General features: G+C 45.8%; 1 protein-coding gene across 1 annotated transcript in view; it reads left to right on the top strand.

The window, feature by feature from the left end:
- LOC124616402 overlaps positions 1–20,911 on the top strand; it is a 627,981-nt gene that overhangs the window by 561,704 nt on the left and 45,366 nt on the right. Inside the window, exon 2 of the mRNA XM_047144706.1 lies at positions 390–751. Coding sequence (XP_047000662.1) covers positions 390–751 — 362 coding nt within the window. The remainder of the gene's footprint in view (positions 1–389; positions 752–20,911) is intronic.

Genomic DNA, 20,911 nt, shown 5'->3' with positions numbered 1-20,911 from the left:
TTATTTCGAAATAAATTCGCTTAATGCGACTGACTTGACTTCAGCTGTGTTAGGTGTACATGTACTACCTATTGGTGACGTATGAAAATTTGTGCCGGACACGGACTCGAACCGCGGTCTCCCACTTGTCGCGAGCGCTCACCTTAACCAAACTTCCATATGTCACACTGTCTACATCCCTACTCCATAGTCTCCTATGTCCATCACTAAATGGTCGCAGCTATTATCTGTATGCATACCAGACACAGCTGAAGCCAAGTTATTCGCATTCGGGAATTTATTTCGTAGCTACTTTCGTGATTTTCATCTTGTTGGTGCTCCAGAACTCGATAGTTGAAAATGAGAAACTATTTGGAGGGAACTGACATGTGGCGCGCTCTTTGTTGCAGACTTGGCGCTGTGGAACAAGAGCATCTCGCAGCGGTGGCGGCGGCTGCGCAGGCGCTGCTCGTCGTTCACGACGCCGACGTCGACGTCGCCCGGGTCCGGGCAGCAGGAGCGGCTGCTGGAGGCGCCGGCGACGCCCGTCCAGGTGAAGGCGGCGTCGGCGCCGCGGCACGCGCACATGGCGTCGGCACTGAGCCGGTCCGCAGAGCGGCTGGACGCGCGCCAGCGCGCCGCTGAGCCCGAGGAGGCGGCCACTCCCGGGGGCGGCGGCTCCACGCCCGGCCGCGGCGGCGGCTCCGTGCCGCTGCTCCGCCGCCTCCACGCCGGACTGCGCAAGCGCAGGGCGCTCTCCGTTCACGAGCCGGTGAGTACTACGGATCACAAATGAGCTCGCGGCCCCTGTGACATCATCTCCGAACTTCGAGCTCCTGTAAACACTGAAGTGCCAAAGAAGCTGGTATAGGCATCCGTATTCAAATACAGAGATATATAAACAGGCAAAAATACTGCGCTGTTGTTAGATCGGTTACTGCTGCTACCGCGGCAGGTTATCAAGAATCAACTGAGTTTAAACGTGGTGCTATAGTCGGTGCACGAGCGATGGGACTCAGCATCTCCGTGACAGCGATGAAGTGGGGACTATCCCGTACGACCCTTTCACGAGCGTACTCCGAATATCAGGAATCCGGTAACACATTAAATCTCCGACATTGCTACGTCCGGAAAAAGATTCTGCAAGAACGGGACCAACGGCGACCGAACAGAATTATTCAACGTGACAGAAGTGCAACGCTGCCGCAAATTGCTGCAGATTTCAATGCTGGGTCATCAACAAGCGTCTGCGTGCGCAACTTTCAACGAAACGTCATCCATATGGGTTTCGGAGCCGAAGACACGCTCGTGTACCCTTGATGACTACACGACACAAAGCTTTACGCCTCGCCTACATCTACATCTACATTTATACTCCACAAGCCACCCAACGGTGTGTGGCGGAGGGCACTTTACGTGCCACTGTCATTACCTCCCTTTCCTGTTCCAGTCGCGTATGGTTCGCGGGAAGAACGACTGCCGGAAAGCCTCTGTGCGCGCTCGAATTTCTCTAATTTTATATTCGTGATCTGCTCGGGAGGTATAAGTAGGGGGAAGCAATATATTCGATACCTAATCCAGAAACGCACCTTCTCGAATCCTGGATAGCAAGCTACACCGCGATGCAGAGCGCCTCTCTTGCAGAGTCTGCCACTTGAGTTTGCTAAACATCTCCGTAACGCTGTCACGCTTATCAAATAACCCTGTGACGAAACGCGCCGCTCTTCTTTGGATCTTCTCTATCTCCTCTGTCAACCCGACCTGGTACGGATCACACACTGATGAGCAATACTCAAGTATAGGTCGAACGACTGTTTTGTAAGCCACCTCCTTTGTTCAAAAATGGTTCAAATGGCTCTGAGCACTATGCGACTTAACTTCTGAGGTCATCCTTCGCCTAGAACTTAGAACTAATTAAACCTAACTAACCTAAGGACATCACACACATCCATGCCCGAGACAGGATTCGAACCTGCGACCGCAGCGGTCGCTCGGCTCCAGACTGTAGCGCCTAGAACCGCACGGCCACTCCTGCCGGCCCACCTCCTTTGTTGATGGACTACATTTTCTAACGACTCTCCCAATGAATCTCAACCTGGCACCCGCCTTACCACCAATTAATTTTATATGATCATTCCACTTCAAATCGTTCCGTACGCATACTCCCAGATATTTTACAGAAGTAACTGCTACCAGTGTTTGTTCCGCTATCATATAATCATACAATAAAGGATCCTTCTTTCTATGTATTCGCAATACATTACATTTGTCTATCCGTCAACACCGACATTGGACTGTTGATGGCTGGAAAAATGGTGCCTAGTGGGATGAGTCTCGTTTCAAATTGTATCGAGCGGACGGACGTCTACGAGTATGGAGACAACCTCATGAATTCACGGACCCTGCATGTCAGCAGGGGACTGTTTGCAATGGTGTGGAGCGTGTGGTGTTGTATTGATGTGGGACACCTGATACGCCTAGATACGACTGTGACAGGTAACACGTACGTAGACATCCTGTCTGATCACGCATTCCGAAGGACTTGGGCAATTCCAGCAGGACAGTGCGATACCCCACACGTCCAGAATTGCTTCAGAGTGGCTCCAGGAACACTCATCTGAGTTTAAACACTTCTGCTGGCCCCCAAACTCCCCAGACATGAGCATTACTGAACACATCTGGGATGCCTTGCAACGTGCTGTTCTGAACATATCTCCATCCCCTCGTACTCTTCCGGATTTGTGGACAGCACTGCAGGATTCAAGGTGCCAATTCCCTCCAGCCCTGCTTCAGACAATAGTCGAGTCCATTCCACGTTGTTGTGCGGCACTTCTGTGAGCTCGCGGTTTTCCTACACGATATTAGGCAGGTGTACTAATTTCTTTGGCTCTTCAGTGTAATATGCGGAACCGTCCGCCATGTTTCCCCAACTGTGAGGATTCGGCAGTGTTCAGCATATGGGTCACTAATCTTTTCACGTAACGTCTTACAGTATTTCTGGTACTACATGTATGAAGTGTGCCAAGCAGTAATGTGTATAGACATACTTAGAATACCCTTTTCATTTAATAGGAGAATTAAAATGTAATATTACACGGCTAAAATATATAGGCTCGGAACTAGTGTGGTAGAATTTGATACCAATGTCTTCAAATAGGTGTGTTATGATTGTGCCTATCTATTAGTTTTTGTCCATGTATAGGCACTCCCAAAAGTGGTGTTTATTTTTTAATCTTAAGTAGGTTCTTTAAGAAATGCGGCAGTTCATTATACAGAGGGGAAATTGGACCATGCATGAACTCAAACCTAGAAGTATGTTCATTTAGGCCTATTACCCAAAACTAACTCTCAAGATTATGTTACTGTGCACTATGGGCACTCCACTATGAAAATATCTTAATTACCTGTAGTCCTGTAAGAAATGGGATTAAGTGTTATTCAGTTTGTGCATATATGTTTATGACAACCACGTATAAATAATCACAATAAATATTGCTTTCAAGTGTGCCAATTGCGAAAATATCTCAGGAATGGAAAAATTTTGAGACGAACTCCTTCAGTATAGTTTTTGACTGGGGGAAGAAACGCAATTCTATACAATTAGTTTCATGTTTATAGCATGTACCTACAGTAATACACAATGGAGCTCCGTGTCCTGGTTGCTAGTCGTCACTGCGGCAATGTATGAGTATGGGACATTTGTCTCTTCGTTGAGGATCACATGGAAACGTAAACATGCTAAAAACAAGCATTGGTTAGTGTACTTGACAGCTGAGGAGAACCCATATTTAAGAAGAATTCTTCAATGCATTTAATTTGCAAAAAATGGTTCAAATGGCTCTGAGCACTATGGGACTTAACATCTTAGGTCATCAGCCCCCTAGAAATTAGAACTACTTAAACCTAACTAACCTAAGCACATCACACACATCCATGCCCGAAGCAGGATTCGAACCTGCGACCGTAGCAGACACGCGGTTCCGGACTGAAGCGCCTAGAACCGCACGGTCACCACGGCCGGCGTTAATTTGCACTCGCATCTTGACACATATGTAAACAAGTATGAATATCGTATACTTCAGGGGAAACATGTCGGACAGTTCATCTTAGGTTGTATTGTATTGTATGGAACTGGGGACCTAGAAACGACTGAGGGGCTTCGTCCCCGCCGTAGCCTGCAATGGTACACAACCCCACAACAGGCTACCTAGAAAATGGCAGAGGTGTTTTCTACGCAGCTCGTGCGAAAAATACCTTACAGGAACGCAAATGACGCGTGAACATATAGGAAGTACTTTCTCGTGACACATTCCCAGGAGCAAAAAGACCGTGCGCTGTCGTTTATGGTGTCATCGAGCAGTAACACCATTCTCAGCTTGTATTATGAGAGTGGACTCGTGGCGTGACGGCTGTTGCAGTTTTCCTGTTTGTAGCTAGAGGCGACCGTTGTAAGTGTGATAAGGATCCTACGCAACTGCCTAGTTTTTGCCCACTGTGGTTCTGGCTGCGGACGAACACTGTCCGGGAAGTGTGTTATCAGCCAAGCCGTTCCGCGCAGGTCATTCCCCGTACTCTGCATCTACTAAAAATAAAACACAGGTTCCTGTTCTTTTTCCTGACGTACTGTACCCTCGATGTGACTACTTCTGTATAATGATACTACAACGGGAGTGCTCTTGTTCATCAAGGCACCGGAGTACAGCATGAGAAAATTACAAGTGATGTACAAGGCAACACACTGAGCCGGTCGCGGTGGCCGTGTGGTTCTGGCGCTGCAGTCCGGAACCGCGGGGCTGCTATGGTCGCAGGTTCGAATCCTGCCTCGGGCATGGGTGTGTGTGATGTCCTAAAGTTAGTTTGGTTTAAGTAGTTCTAAGTTCTAGGGGACTTATGACCTAAGATGTTGAGTCCCATAGTGCTCAGAGCCATTTGAACCTTTTTTTTCTTCCCAACACGCTGAGATGACAGAAGACATGGTATACCTCCTTTTGTCCGGCGAAGTGCACCAACTCGACGTGGCATGGATTCAGAAAGTCGCTGGAAGTCCAGCAGAAAGAGTAGCCATGCTCCTTCTATAGCAGTCCTTTATTGCGGAAGTGTTGCCTGCGAAGGACTTTGTGCACGAACTGAACCTTCTGTTATGTCTCATAAATGTATAAAATATTCTCGGTATTCTTGCCGCGTCAGTTCTAGATAAAATCTCGAGCTTTCGACGATTACCTCCATCGTCATCGTCAGGAGCTGACTGTCTCTACTGCTGCTATGGTAGCCTCTATATAGCCCGAAGACGGCTTCTGATTGGTCGGATTCTGATTGGTCGGCGATTACGTGCTGCTGTCTCAGACGGTGTCACTGTGTGCGCCGGTGGCGCCACCGCTTCCGTTTAAACGTACACCTTGGAAGGAACGTCTCTGCTGCTTCTCTGCATCAAGCGCTCGTTTCCACGCACAGCTCAGATGGTATCCGCTATCGCGGTTAAAGTTATTTTGGCTCATTCTGATTTCAACAGCCTCCTTAATAACAGAATCCCAGTACGTGGAGGCATGGGACAGAATTTTAGTTTCATCGAACAATATTTTGTGTTTGTTCGTGAGGCTGTGCTCCGCAATTGCCGATTTCTCAAGCTCTCTATTTTTAATGTGGCGTTGGTGTTCTGCACAGCGGTCGGAAACGGTACGAATAGTCTGACCTATATAATTGCTTCCACACTCACAGGGTATATTATAAACACCGGGGACCCTGAGGTCGAGATTGTCCTTAACAGGGCGCATCATCTCCTTAATTTTCTTAGGAGGACGAAAAATCGGTCTAATACCACGTCTACGCAGGACTCTTCCTATTTTGCTGGAAATTGCGCCACAAAAAGGAAGAACCGCAATCGGTGTTTCATCCTGTGAGGTTGCAGCATTATCACGTTTCCTTCTTTTGGAGAACGCTGCCTTTATATCGCGTGCACTATAGCCGTTCTTTCGGAACACGTTCTTTAGGTGATTAATCTCGAACCTTAAGTGGTCCTCGTCAGAAACAGTTTTGGCTCTATATACCAACGTGTCGAAAGCTCGAGATTTTATCTAGAACTGACGCGGCAAGAATACCGAGAATATTTTATACAGAAGTGCCGCCGCGAAAAACTTCGTTCTCGTGTCTCATAAATGTTCGACGGGATTCATGTCGGGCGACCTGAGTGGCCAGATAATTCGCTCGAATAATCTTGAATGTTCTTCAAACCGATTACGAACAATAGTGGCCAGGTGACGTTTGGAAATGTGAAATACATGAATGGCTGCAAATGATCTCAGAGTATCCGAATACAAAAATTTCCAGTCAGCGGTCGGTTTAGTTTGACCAGATGACCTATTCTATTCCGTGTAAACACAACCTACACCATTGCGGAACCACCACCAACTTTTACGATGCCCTGTTGACATATTGGGTCCATGGCTTGGTGGGATCTGCACCACTCTCGATCCCAACCATCAGTTCTTACCAACTGAATTCGGGACTCATCTGACCAGGCCATTGTTTTCCAGTCGTCTAGGGTCCAACCAATATGATTCAAGAGTCCGGGAGAGGCACTGCAGGCGATGTCGTGCTGTTAGCGAAGGTGGGAGGCAATGCCTGAAATTTGGTATTCTTGGCACACTCTTCACATTGTGAATCTCGGAATATTGAATTCCCTAACGATTTCCGAAATGGGATGTTCCGTTCGTCTAGCTCCAACTACCGATCCGCGTTCAGAGTCTTTTAGTTCCCGTCGTGCAGCCATAATCACGCTGGAAACCTTTTCACGTGAATCACCAGCGTACAAATGACAACTCCGCCAATGCGCTGCTCTTTTATACTTTGTGTACGCGATAATATCGCCTTCTGTATATGAGCATATCACTATTCCATGACTTTTTGTCATCTCAGTGCATGAACCTAACATAAAGGAGCTGCCACCTACTTAGCCGCAGAACTACACCCCCAAAAATAATACTGAAAGAAAAACTAAACTTCCTGGAAACTGTGTAATTGTACTCTACCTTTAATAAGCTCGATTATGAGAAAACGATCGCAGAGTTTAATAAGCATCCAAAATAGACAACGTTAACGAAAACAGTGTGGTAAAACAGCACAAAAAATTCACACAATAGCTGTCAGTGCCAAACCAAATGAGTGGCAGGAATGGGTTTCATTGATTCAGGCACCAACTTCTGTTTGTGCAACACCTGGAGAGTATATCATTCCCTGTTCATTATATACCAAGCTTCTAAGAAGAAGGGAATTTTTATTTAGTTTAACCTGTGTGCTTTTGTAGTTTACTATTAAATTTCTCTCTTGTTTGTAGAGTGTAGGTTTCCACTGTCTTCGGTTATGAGAAGGATTGAGAGAGTGTTGTGTTCGGATGCGGTGTTGGAGACCTTCCGCTGACATCTCCATGCTGTGCTGGCTGTCACCCAGCTGTTGCCAACGGACATCACTGTGGGGGTGTAGACTTGGGGATCCGAAGGGACGCCCAGCACGTTTCACGTGTCCCCCCATCGGCGCACTGCTGTGATCGGCTAGGTTATTGCCTACATTGAGGTTGACCTCTGCACTGTGGCCGAGTGGAAAGCCGTTTCAAAGTGTGAGAGACAGCGAAATGCTTTCTGGGGGACCAAGACCACCTAGATTTGTTTGACAAACTGGTTTCAGGCGCTCTCTGTGGCGTACAAAGATCCTGAGGCACTTGCAGTCGTTTGCTCTTTTTCAGTGGAAGCCTTTCGGTTTGCAAGGTGTGGGCATTCACAGAGGGTGAGATTATTGGTAGTTGTGAACTCCAATCTCAGGAGCCCCTTAGTGGTATGGCTGCCAAATAGGGAAAGAAATCCAGTATGTACTCTATTTGCATATCTGGGCAAGTCGACCCGCGTGTGGAACGGCTCCTTCCAGATACCATGAAGAACACAGAATGCAGCGAACTGCAGGTGGTGGCTCATGCCGGGACTCAGGATGTATCTCTCTTTGGATCGGAATAGATACTCTCTGGTTTCTGGCGGCTAGCTGAAGAGGTAAGGACTGCCAGTCTTGCTTGCGAGACGAAGGCAAAGCTCACAATCTTTGGCATAGCTGAGAGCATCGATTACGAACCTTTGAGACAGAGCCGAGGTCAGCGTCTGAATTAGGGGCTCAGACAGTTCTGCCGTTGTGTAAGCCTACACATATGATGGCGGAGTGTGGGGATCCGCTTAATAGATCAGAAGTCCATTACGTACCGGACGCGGCTTCCCGACTAGGAAGGGCAGTGTGGAGTGGACCGGACTGTTTCGGAAGGTACAGGTAAAACACAGGATAAATGTAGACCTGGGAAACATAGGTATTACTGTTGTAAATTGCCGTAGCTGTGTTGGCAAAGAGCCAGAGTTCCATGCACTAATAGCACTGAAGCAGATTTTGCTACATGTACTGAAAGCTGGCTAAAGCCGGAGATAAGCTCATCAGAAGTTTTTACTTAGGACATAACGGTCTCTGATTGTTGTTGTTGTGGTCTTCAGTCCTGAGACTGGTTTGATGCAGCTCTCCATGCTACTCTATCCTGTGCAAGCTTTTTCATCTCCCAGTACCTACTGCAACCTACATCCTTCTGAATCTGCTTAGTGTATTCATCTCTTGGTCTCCCTCTACGATTTTTACCCTCCGCGCTGCCCTCCAATACTAAATTGGTGATCCCTTGATGCCTCAGAACATGTCCTACCAACCGATCCCTTCTTCTGGTCAAGCTGTGCCACAAAGTTCTCTTCTCCCCAATCCTATTCAATACTTCCTCATTAGTTATGTGATCTACCCATCTAATCTTCAGCATTCTTCTGTAGCACCACATTTCGAAAGCTTCTATTCTCTTCTTGTCCAAACTATTTATCGTCCATGTTTCACTTCCATTGAATATCTTTAGTATCTCCATGCCTGGAGATACTAAAAGGTATCAGATAGATTATATAATGGTAAGACAGAGATTTAGGAACCAGGTTTTAAATTGTAAGACATTTCCAGGGGCAGATGTGGACTCTGACCACAATCTATTGGTTATGACCTGTAGATTAAAACTGAAGAAACTGCAAAAAGGTGGGAATTTAAGGAGATGGGACCTGGATAAACTAAAAGAACCAGAGGTTGTACAGAGATTCAGGGAGAGCATAAGGGAGCAATTGACAGGAATGGGGGAAATAAATACAGTAGAAGAAGAATGGGTAGCTTTGAGGGATGTAGTAGTGAAGGCAGCAGAGGATCAAGTAGGTAAAAAGACGAGGGCTAGTAGAAATCCTTGGGTAACGGTCTCTGATAAGGATAGATTAAATTCAGTGTAAGGTGGTGTGTTTATTGCTGTTAAAAGTAGTCGGCCTTGTAGTGAAATTGAATCAGATAGTTACTGTTAGTTAATGTGGGTAGAGGTTGTACTTCATAACAGAATAAATTAATAATTGGTTCCTTTTACCGATCCGCGGCTAAGGTTGAAGGAAAATGCCAGTCTAATTTTGAATAGGTAACCGATTCATATAGTAATAGTTGGTGACTTCAATCGTCCTCGATAAGTTGCAAAAATTTGTGTTTAAAGCCAGTGCTAGGCATCTAATATCATCCCACATTGTGCTAAATGCTTTCTCGGTAAATTATTTTAAGCAGTTAGTTTAGAAGCCCACAAACAATGTGATTGCTATAACGCATTAGACCTCTTACCAATAAACAATACTAAGCAGAATGACGGATTAGTGACAACAAGGTCTTTGTAATGAAACTGAATACTGTAAGATCCAAATCCACCAAAAATAAACTGATAACATGTCAAAAAAAATCAGATAAAAATTTCCGAGGCGCCTTTAAATTAAAAATGTAATCGTAGGCCAGAAGTGCCATACATTTAAAGAAATAGTATGTAGGGCAGTTGAGAGATTCATACCAAATAAGATGACAGGAGACGGAATTGATGCCTCATGGTACACAACACAGGCCACAACACAGTTGAAGGATGCAACATGCCAAATTTAAAACAAACAAAAAAAATCTCCAAGATTGCCTGTGTTTTACACAGACTCGAAATTTAACACAGACTTCAGTGCGAGGTACTTTTAATAGTTTTCACAGCCAAATTCTGTCTCAGAAATCTGGCAGAGAATCCAGAGTGTTTCTGGTTTTGTGTAAAGCATATCAACCGCCACGGGTATATTTTACGTACGATCTACACTCCTGGAAATGGAAAAAAGAACACATTGACACCGGTGTGTCAGACCCACCATACTTGCTCCGGACACTGCGAGAGGGCTGTACAAGCAATGATCACACGCACGGCACAGCGGACACACCAGGAACCGCGGTGTTGGCCGTCGAATGGCGCTAGCTGCGCAGCATTTATGCACCGCTGCCGTCAGTGTCAGCCAGTTTGCCGTGGCATACGGAGCTCCATCGCAGTCTTTAACACTGGTAGCATGCCGCGACAGCGTGGACGTGAGCCGTATGTGCAGTTGACGGACTTTGAGCGAGGGCGTATAGTGGGCATGCGGGAGGCCGGGTGGACGTACCGCCGAATTGCTCAACACGTGGGGCGTGAGGTCTCCACAGTACATCGATGTTGTCGCCAGTGGTCGGCGGAAGGTGCACGTGCCCGTCGACCTGGGACCGGACCGCAGCGACGCACGGATGCACGCCAAGACCGTAGGATCCTACGCAGTGCCGTAGGGGACCGCACCGCCACTTCCCAGCAAATTAGGGACACTGTTGCTCCTGGGGTATCGGCGAGGACCATTCGCAACCGTCTCCATGAAGCTGGGCTACGGTCCCGCACACCGTTAGGCCGTCTTCCGCTCACGCCCCAACATCGTGCAGCCCGCCTCCAGTGGTGTCGCGACAGGCGTGAATGGAGGGACGAATGGAGACGTGTCGTCTTCAGCGATGAGAGTCGCTTCTGCCTTGGTGCCAATGATGGTCGTATGCGTGTTTGGCGCCGTGCAGGTGAGCGCCACAATCAGGACTGCATACGACCGAGGCACACAGGGCCAACACCCGGCATCATGGTGTGGGGAGCGATCTCCTACACTGGCCGTACACCACTGGTGATCGTCGAGGGGACACTGAATAGTGGACGGTACATCCAAACCGTCATCGAACCCATCGTTCTACCATTCCTAGACCGGCAAGGGAACTTGCTGTTCCAACAGGACAATGCACGTCCGCATGTATCCCGTGCCACCCAACGTGCTCTAGAAGGTGTAAGTCAACTACCCTGGCCAGCAAGATCTCCGGATCTGTCCCCCATTGAGCATGTTTGGGACTGGATGAAGCGTCGTCTCACGCGGTCTGCACGTCCAGCACGAACGCTGGTCCAACTGAGGCGCCAGGTGGAAATGGCATGGCAAGCCGTTCCACAGGACTACATCCAGCATCTCTACGATCGTCTCCATGGGAGAATAGCAGCCTGCATTGCTGCGAAAGGTGGATATACACTGTACTAGTGCCGACATTGTGCATGCTCTGTTGCCTGTGTCTATGTGCCTGTGGTTCTGTCATTGTGATCATGTGATGTATCTGACCCCAGGAATGTGTCAATAAAGTTTCCCCTTCCTGGGACAATGAATTCACGGTGTTCTTATTTCAACTTCCAGGAGTGTATATATCATTCCATTATTCTAGATTTCCAGATGGCTTTCGTGACGGTTCATCACATGGGGCTTCCAATCGAATTGCGTGCTCTTGGATGTCAGTTACGATTGGATTTGCGTTTTCCTTTCGGAAAGGTGACAGTTCGTGGTACTTGTCGGTGTCATCGAATGAAACAGGAATGATATAGTCCTCCTGCCTTTTATAATCTTAAAGATTTAGAAGAAAATCTGAGTAGCTCACTGACATTGTTTGCAGGATATGCTGTCGTTCACTGTGTATTAAAGTCATCAGAAGATCAAAACGATTTGCAAAATGATTTAGACAAGCTATCCGTGTGGTGGCAATTGACTGTAACCAATAAAATGTGTGAAGTTCTCCACATTAGCACTAAAAGGAATTCTTTAAACTTCGGTTACGCGATAAATCGCACTAATTTAAAGATTGCTCGATTCAGTTAAATACCTATGGATTACAGTTACGAGCAACTTAATTTGGAACCATCACATACAAAATGTTGTGAGGAAGACGACCCAAAGACTGCGTTTTATTAGAAGAACAATTAGAAGATTCGACCAGTCAAGAGACACTCACACTACCATTTTCTTTCTTCTTCCGGGGCGCTTCTGCGCGATATGGGTCCTTATCAATCACCAACGTTCACCTCCGAATGCGCAAAGATAATTAGTTGACTCCCACTTACCTAGCGAGAAATAACAGTCGGAATAACATAAGAGAAATCAGAACTCGCCAAAAAGATTCAGAAATTCGTGTTCAAATGGCTCTGAACACTATGGGACTTAACTTCCAAGGTCATCAGTCCCCTAGAACTTAGAACTACTTAAACCTAACTAACCTAAGGACATCACACACATCCATGCCCGAGGCAGGATTCGAACCTGCGACCGTAGCGGTCGCGCGGTTCCAGACTGTTGCGCCTTTAACCGCTTGGCCACCACGGCCGACAGAGATTCGTGTCTCCTACGTGCTATTCAAGAATGAAACGGTCGATAAATAATCTGAAAGTGGTTCTATAAACCTTATCCAAGTCATTGAGTGTGAACTGCAGATCATCATATAGGTGTAGATGAAAGAACACAGCACATGGACTACCGTCTAGTAGGAGCATTTAATGTAGGTGAAAACATGAGGAGCGTGTTGGGGGCTATAATGGATTTACGGATCATGTTGTGGTTTACTATTGGTTCACTACGGATACATGGTAGGTTCTGTGAAACCAATATAGATGACCCTCTTCATTCAATAGCGTAGGCATTGATTCACGCCAGGGGATTTCATCTGCCGAAAATTCTCCCGCTCAACGGCGTTAGTGTCCGAGATTAGTTTGGCAAGCATTCAGTTGAGATACCAAATCTTGTGCGGCCTCCACAATAGCTAAATTTCAGTGTTACTGGCTGGTTGTGACCCATGGCGGTGGGGAGTGTTGTTACACAGCTATCTAGTTCTGTGGAGGAGCTATAGTAGACTGGGCGGCAGTCGAGCTTCAGCCCATGCGTTTCTTTTATAATCCGTCTTTTGAATGATTTGATGTGATCCTTCACGAATTGCTCCCCCTCCCCCTCCCCCCCCCCCCCAACCGCCCTCGTGAATGGTCAAATACAATCAGAGCAGAAGCCGCACACTTCTTTTTATTTCAATTACACGTAGTCACAGTATAAAACTGTTCTCTTATTGCGTCTTAAGGAAATAAAAATGTAATTTTCTCCCATAGACAATACATTTCTGTTTTTCCGTGAATAGGAACTGCTTGTTCATGACGAATAGCCTGCGAACCATCACCTGCACTCCCTTAAACTTTCGTCCTGTTAAACACTCCCCTCTCCCTCCACCCCCCCCTCTCTATCATCTATCTTTTCATAGCCCAGAGTTAACGAGTAATGTTGTAGATAACCGTCCGGCCTTACCACCAACACGAAAACAGGAAGCTTTCTAGTTCGGCCTTCCTGATAAATGCAGCGGAAGTTGCGCTACCCTGGTAGCGAAGCGAAGGTCGCCAAGAGAAGTTCCCGTGGGAAATTTCATTGGATGCTGCTGTGACCTCATTGTTGATAGAAAGGAAACCATCACGAGGTTTGAGAGCGTGGGCGACGTCTTTGTTGACAAGGATAATTATTGTTAGCCTCTGATTCAGAATACACAAAACAGCATTTAAATTTGCATATTTGTTCGCATAATTTGATCTCTCGCCGGCTAATATTTGATAATCCCTCCCCTCCATTGCTTTTTTTTAAAAATCGTCGATGTATAGTAGGAGACTAGTTGTCGGTCACTTACGAAACCTGTTCAGCGGTAAGTTACTTGTAGAACTTTCACTGGCTAATAATAAAGAATGTCTTTAGAATTTGACGTTTACTGTAGTTTGAAAGGCTTTGAATTGCACCTGACTTACGGATACACTGATTAGCCAAAACATTGTGACCACTACCCACGGCGACGCTGGTTCCCGCCTCGTGGCTTAGCGGCCACGTGACGCGGTAACAAATATGTAAGCGGAGCAGGCATGGACGAGGGATCATCTTAGCGAAAATATGGGCTGCAAATGGGAAAATCCATTGAGATACGCGAATATGAGAAAGGGCAGATTGTTATTACGTGCCGGCCGCGGTGGTCTAGCGGTTCTAGGCGCGCAGTCCGGAACCGCGCGACTGCTACGGTCGCAGGTTCGAATCCTGCCTCGGGCATGGATGTGTGTGATGTCATTAGGTTAGTTAGGTTTAAGTAGTTCTAAGTTCTAGGGGACTGATGACCACAGTAGTTAAGTCCCATAGTGCTCAGAGCAGTTTGAACCATTTTTAGTTATTACGTACAGCATGTGAAAGAGTACCTCGAAAATAGCGAAGCTGATCGAACGACCACGTCTACTGTCGTGAGCATCTATGGAAAGAAGTAGAAAGGCAGTGAAACTACCACTAGGCTCTAAATGGTTGGACGACCACGAGTCTTCACAGATCTTGGGATTCGGAAGAGTGTCTGCTCTGTTAAGGATATATGGTGGCCGGCCGGGGTGGCCGAGCGGTTCTAGGCGCTACAGTCTGTTCTAGTTCTAAGTTCTAGGGGACTGATAACCTCAGAAGTTAAGTCCTGTAGTGCTCAGAGCCATTTGAACCATTTGGGTGATCTGTGGCATCTCTGCCGAAAGAGTGCAATGCTGGGCTGGCACAGGTAGTCACAACTAGTATTACCTCATGCCTTTATGCTAGCCAAGTTAAAAGCCCCTTTTTTTCCTTTTTTCTTTGTTTTTTAAAAGGGATTCCGTACCTCAGTACATAAAAACCGAACCATTAAAATATCTCTTTGTTGTTCGTCAACCAGTCTCCGATTGGTAAGGCCCCATTTTCTCAGGAACGGATAGATGTATCAAGTTAAAATTTATGTAACATATTAACGTCGTCATTCCCGGGGGCGTACGAAATTTAATCTCAACAAAATCTGTAGGATACTTCCCGATGACCTGTAATATGAAATTTGGCAAGAAGCAGTACAAGTAAAGGGAAAAAATTCGAAAATTGGTTATTTCTTATAATAACACCATAAAATTTTTTTCCATTACACACTTTGATTGCGTTCTTAATCGTTCAAAAATCTCAAGACCTAGTGTAGGGATTTTGATCTGGTTTTCAGTAATAGGTTGACCGATTCACGAGGAAGGTTTGTTGTTAATAATTTACAAAATAATACTTATCTCTAATTGGCTATGCTGCGATGAAGTGCAATCCCCTGTCGATTTGAAGACTATTTCGACCTGTTCCTTCTACGTACAAACATTCCCTGACTGTCTATGCCTAAGCGTAATGCTTCAAAGTAAAGTAATACTGGTAACTGACACAAGATTCCACTTCTATTATTTGGGATGAGGTCCGATATCCCACAAAATATCCATTGAAACATTCCATTTTCTTCTCTGGAGACTCGCTCCTAATCTTTAACCAGTGATCCTAGCAGTGACTAGAGCAGACGGAGTCAACGCATCTGCAATTGTCACTCGGCATAGCATGTTAATATAACTCCAAAATTAATATAATAAACGAAAAATTGCAATAGGGAATGCAGAATTATCCAAAAATTTAAACTTGATATTAAACATCCTCGATAGTTTGGGAATTCCAACGACCAATATCGTGGCAGTATCGATATGTATAACAGGCAAAAATCGTCTATATTTTCTATTCTTGGTCTAGATGAACTATCTCGGTACTCTGAGGTAACAAGAGTCATTGGATAGCGATATGCTCATATACAGATGACGGTAGTATTGCGTACACTAGGTATAAAAGGCCAGTGAATTGGCGAAGCTGTCATTTGTGCACAGTGACCTATGTAAAAGGTTTCCGGTGTGACAGTGGCCGCACAGCGGGAATTAAAACGGACTGAAACCGGAACGGTAGTTGGAGCTAGACGCATGGGACATTCCAGTTCGGTAATCGTTAGGGGATTCAGTCTTCCGAGATCGACAGTGTCAATAGTGTGCCGAGAATACCGAATTTCAGATATTACCCCTCACCAAGTACAAAGCGGTGGCCAACGATCTGCGCGTGACGACCGAGAGCAGTGCCGTTGTTTGCGTAGAGTTGTCAGTGCTAACAGGCAAGCAACACTGCGTGAACTAAACGCAGAAATCCAATGTTGGACGTAGCTGTTAGGATAGTGCGGCGAAAACTCGCATTAGTGAAATATGGCAGCGAACGAAGCGAGTGCCTTTGCTAACAGCACGACATCGCCTGCAATGCTTCTGATGGCCACATGAACACATCGGTTGGTGACTAGACGACTGGAAAACCGTGGCCTGGTCAGGTGAGTCACGATTTCATTTGTTAAGAGCTGATAATAGGGTCCGAGTGTGATGCAGACCCCACGAACCCATGGATCCAAGTTGTCAAGACGGCACTGCGCGAGTTGATGATGGCTGCATAATACTATGGGCTGTGTTTTCATGATACGGACTGGCTCTACTGGTCTGTTCGGGTACTTGGGGAGCAGTTGCAGCAATTCATGGATGACACTACACCATGTCACCGGTCCACAAGCGTTCGCGATTGGTTTGGCGAACATTCTGTAGAGTTCCAGTGAGTGATTTGGCCACCCAGATCGCCCGACATGAATCCCATCGAACTTTTATGGACATAATCGAGTGGTCAGTCCGTGCACAAAATCTTGCACCTGCAACACTTTCGTAATCTTTCGTAATTATGGGCGGCTATAGAGACAGCGTGGATCAATATTTCTGCAGGGGACTTCCAACGACTTTGAGTCTATGCTACGTCGAGTTCCTGCACTACATCAGGCGAAAAGATGTCCGACACGCTGTTAGGAAGTATCCAATGACTTCTTGTCATCTCAGTGTATGTTAGCGAATTTGCCTTCCAACCATTATAGTGCTACCTACTACCATCATTATGTATCTTGTGCAGTGAAAATGTAGAAAACAGAAAAAGTGTGTACGTTTATCAGGCAATCGTAAATAAAACATTTGTGGTAAAATATATTGTCGTATTTCGTGTCAATAAATGCGTATTACTGCGCGCCAACGTGAAATTAGGCCAACGAAAACTGTACGGAAACGGAGGAATACTTGTTAAACCTGCAAGCAGGGTACACGCCCATATGTAAGCGGGAATCATACTAAAGTGCTACCACTGTAGATGTTTTATCTGAATAAAACGAGACGTGTATGATAAAACAAATACGCATTTTTGTAGCCAGGTTTTAAATATCAACAAAATTTCACGCATTGAACGCAGATTTCGTCCTACGGCGATAGTACGATTATTAATTCTCACAATTGTAGGAAAACTTTTGGAAAAGGATTTGGAAATGATAAGGGAAATAGTATTTAAAGGGTTAGATGATTTTTGAGACTATTCTGGAAAATGTTATCGGTCAAAAGGGGTTTTGTCTATCCGAATAGTCACCGTAGCTGATGAAGAAAAAATTGAACGATAATATTTCGTTATCAGTACATAAGATATAAAAATTAGAAAATGTTGTTACGTCCCTCCTTGAAATAATTTTTTTTTATACCTCTTCAACGCTGCGGCGACACGTTGGTGTTTCCCTGCATTGTTGCTGGTGCCTTGCTGGCCCTCACGATAGTCCAACATCGTTATGATGGATTTTCGTGGACTGATAAATATTCAAATAACTTTTTAAAGCTGTGCTGAATATATTTTAACACACAACGTTTACGTAATGCATTCGCAAGGTTAATAATACATGACGTGCGAACATTTTTTACACAAGCGTCTAGTCCCTTGCAGATCTCAACACAGACAGACAGGTATGAGTTAATTAGTCCACACTGGATTGCTTAGTAATAATCATCTGTGGCCTCGCTGTCTTTTATCGTTGTCACAGATGTTATCGCTATCTAGCGGTCAGAGAGCGCGGCTTTTAATCGACTTAAAAATTAACGCGATACAATATGACACGTTTGGTACATTCTGCTGTGATACAAAATACTGTCTCCGAATCGAATGCAGAATACGGGGTCTTTGTTGCTGACATTGGGCAGCGGCGCAGGAAGAGCAGAAGTTGCCGCAAGGGAAGATTTTTCCGCCTACCGGAAGCTGGCCGGAGGCAACGACCGGCCGCATTCATCGCAACAGCAGAGGCCGGAGGCTCCGCGGCGTGGGCGCCCGCTACGCCTACTCCTGTGTGCGCCAGCTGCTGTGGCGACCACTATCCAGTAACCACCGAGATATGTCACGCGACAGACGGACTGCTGTGGCGGACACTACCCGGGAACCACAGAGGTGCCACGCGACAGACGGACTAGTAATGACACGGGGACAAGTTATATATGAATGCGTGATGCCTGTTCTTTCGTACATAACCGAAAGCACGCAGAATCCGCATCCATGGTACATGTTATGTAAATTGAAGGTGGATAGGGGAGAAAGGGAAGGGAAGGAACAAATCATATTAGCTGCATTGGGGCCTTATGCGGAATCAGCGGACATGAAAAAAAAAGACACCTCGCATTCATGTACAATTAATTCGTCTCGATGGGCAATGAATCCACAGCCTTCAGTGCGGATGCGCATTTACATTCGACCTCCAGCGGGATTCTAAAATTATCAGCATGGAGGGCATGGATGGGGAGTGTGGGGTGCACTGTCCCAGAGTGAACAGTGGTTAACCAAATGTTCAAATGTGTGTACATCTTATGGGACTTAACTGCTAAGGTCATCAGTCCCTAAGCTTACACTCTACCTAACCTAAATTATACTTAGGACAAACACATACATCCATGCCCGAGAAATTATCCTAAGGACAAACACACACACCCATGCCCGAGGGAGGACTCGAACCTCCGCTGGGACCAGCCGCACAGTCCGTGACTGCAGCGCCTCAGACCGCTCGGCTAATCCCGCGCGGCAGTGGTTAACCCAACTGCCTGGTAAGGTGGAGATCTCGGGTTCGAGTCCCGGTCCAGTACATATTTTCACTCGTCGCTGCTGATTCCACATACAGTCCCGATGCAGCTGATATCATTAGTTCCTTTTCTTTCATTTCCCACCCCTCCACTTTTCCACTTCCATAATATGGCGACAAATGTCCAGAGGTGATGCCATACTGAATGCGTTAAGCTGCGACTACACAGGCGAAATTTTACAGCAATTTGTGGCCGCAATACTATTGTCGTCAACATAGCTGCGATTTTGCTACAGTACTTGGCAATATTTCCGTATGGCTCGGCAATATTGGGGATAGGTCATCCTGCTGCAGACGTATCGCCGACGTCTCAGGAGTGGAGAATATTTAGTATGGCTGGGCCATATTTGCCTATGCCGTCATCTGTAAACGGTTGCCTCTCACCCTCACCCTTGCTTCCTCTTTCTCCTGCCGACAACGCTGCAGTGCGAAGTCAAGTAAAGCTCTGAATAAAAAAAAAAGTAGCGACAACCTTTTATGATAGCAGACAACTGAACGCTACCATTGGCCAGTTGAACATCACATGGTACAAAGCAGCCATTTTGGACTAATGTAGTGAATGAGAGTAAGTGGTTGGTTGGTTGATTTGGGGGAGAGGACGGATTAGGGAAGGAAGTCGGCCGTGCACTTTGAAAGAAACCATCCCAACATTCCCTTCAAGCGATTTATGGAAAACCAAAATCAGGATGGCCTGATGCAGGTTTGAACGATCGTACTCCCGAATGCGAGTCCAATGCGCAAACCACTGCTCCACCTCACACGGCGATGGTAAGTGGGAGAACTGATCTAATTAGCGGTTATCTTAGACACAGGATCGTGTACAACACACATTCATTTTATGTTAAATTAAGAATCTAACGATACGTATCAACTTTCCCGCAGTGGAGAAAAGCGAATAAACTGCTGTTCGAGAGCAGAGGATCTACATCTACATCTACATGATTACTCTGCTATTCACAATAAAGTGCCTGGCAAAGTGTTCAATTAACCACCTTCAAGCTGTCTCTCTACCGTTCCACCCTCAAACGGCACGCGGGAAAAACGAGCACTTAAATTTTTCGTGCGAGCCCTGATTTCTCTTATTTTATCGTGATGATCATTTCTTCCTATGTAGGTGTTTTCGTAATCGGAGGAGAAAACTGGTGATTGAAATTTCATGAGAAAAATCCCGTCGCAATGAAAAACGCCTTTGTTTTAATGATTGCCACCCCTATTCACATATCATCTCCCCTATTTCGCTATAATACAAGACGAGCTGCCCTTCTTTGTACTTTTTCGATGTAATCCGTCAGTCCCACCTGGTACTAAGTTTCTCCGATTCCACAAGGCGAACACATTGCGGGAATGTGCAAAATAAGGCTGCATCGCATTAGAAGGAAAGATAAATTTCGATACGATTCCCGTGCACTATCTGAAATAAACATTCCTCTCATTGAAATATGTGAAGTTTACCGTGTGGCACTTTCAGCGAGTGAACAGTCTCAATGAGAAGGAGTTTGTCGATTAACCGAACTCAGAATTACACGATCGACGACAATTTAGCATGTATATCGAAAGCAACGGTAAACAGCATTCAGATAGCAGAAATAGTTTTCTGTGACAATGAAAAACAAATTTTAGGATCGAATTTGTCTCTTCAGGTATTGGAGGGAGATGCATGTAAAGTAGCGAAGGACTCCTCATTGCATTCCGTCTTGCCACAAGGTCACAGAGAAAATAGTTCGAATTTTTTTTGACAAAAGAGTGTATATTTTTTTGAGGAGGTGTAACAGGCAGGCGCAGATGGACGCCACTGCAAAACATGGCAGTAAAACCATAGGCATGATAAATGCCTTAAGGTTATTCATTGTCAAGTTGTATAATTTATTTC

This window comes from Schistocerca americana, chromosome 5, assembly GCF_021461395.2.
Source record: "Schistocerca americana isolate TAMUIC-IGC-003095 chromosome 5, iqSchAmer2.1, whole genome shotgun sequence".
Taxonomy (NCBI): Eukaryota; Metazoa; Arthropoda; class Insecta; order Orthoptera; family Acrididae; genus Schistocerca; species Schistocerca americana.
Note: the sequence above shows the minus strand (reverse complement) of the source record. Positions and strands in the feature narration are given on the sequence as shown.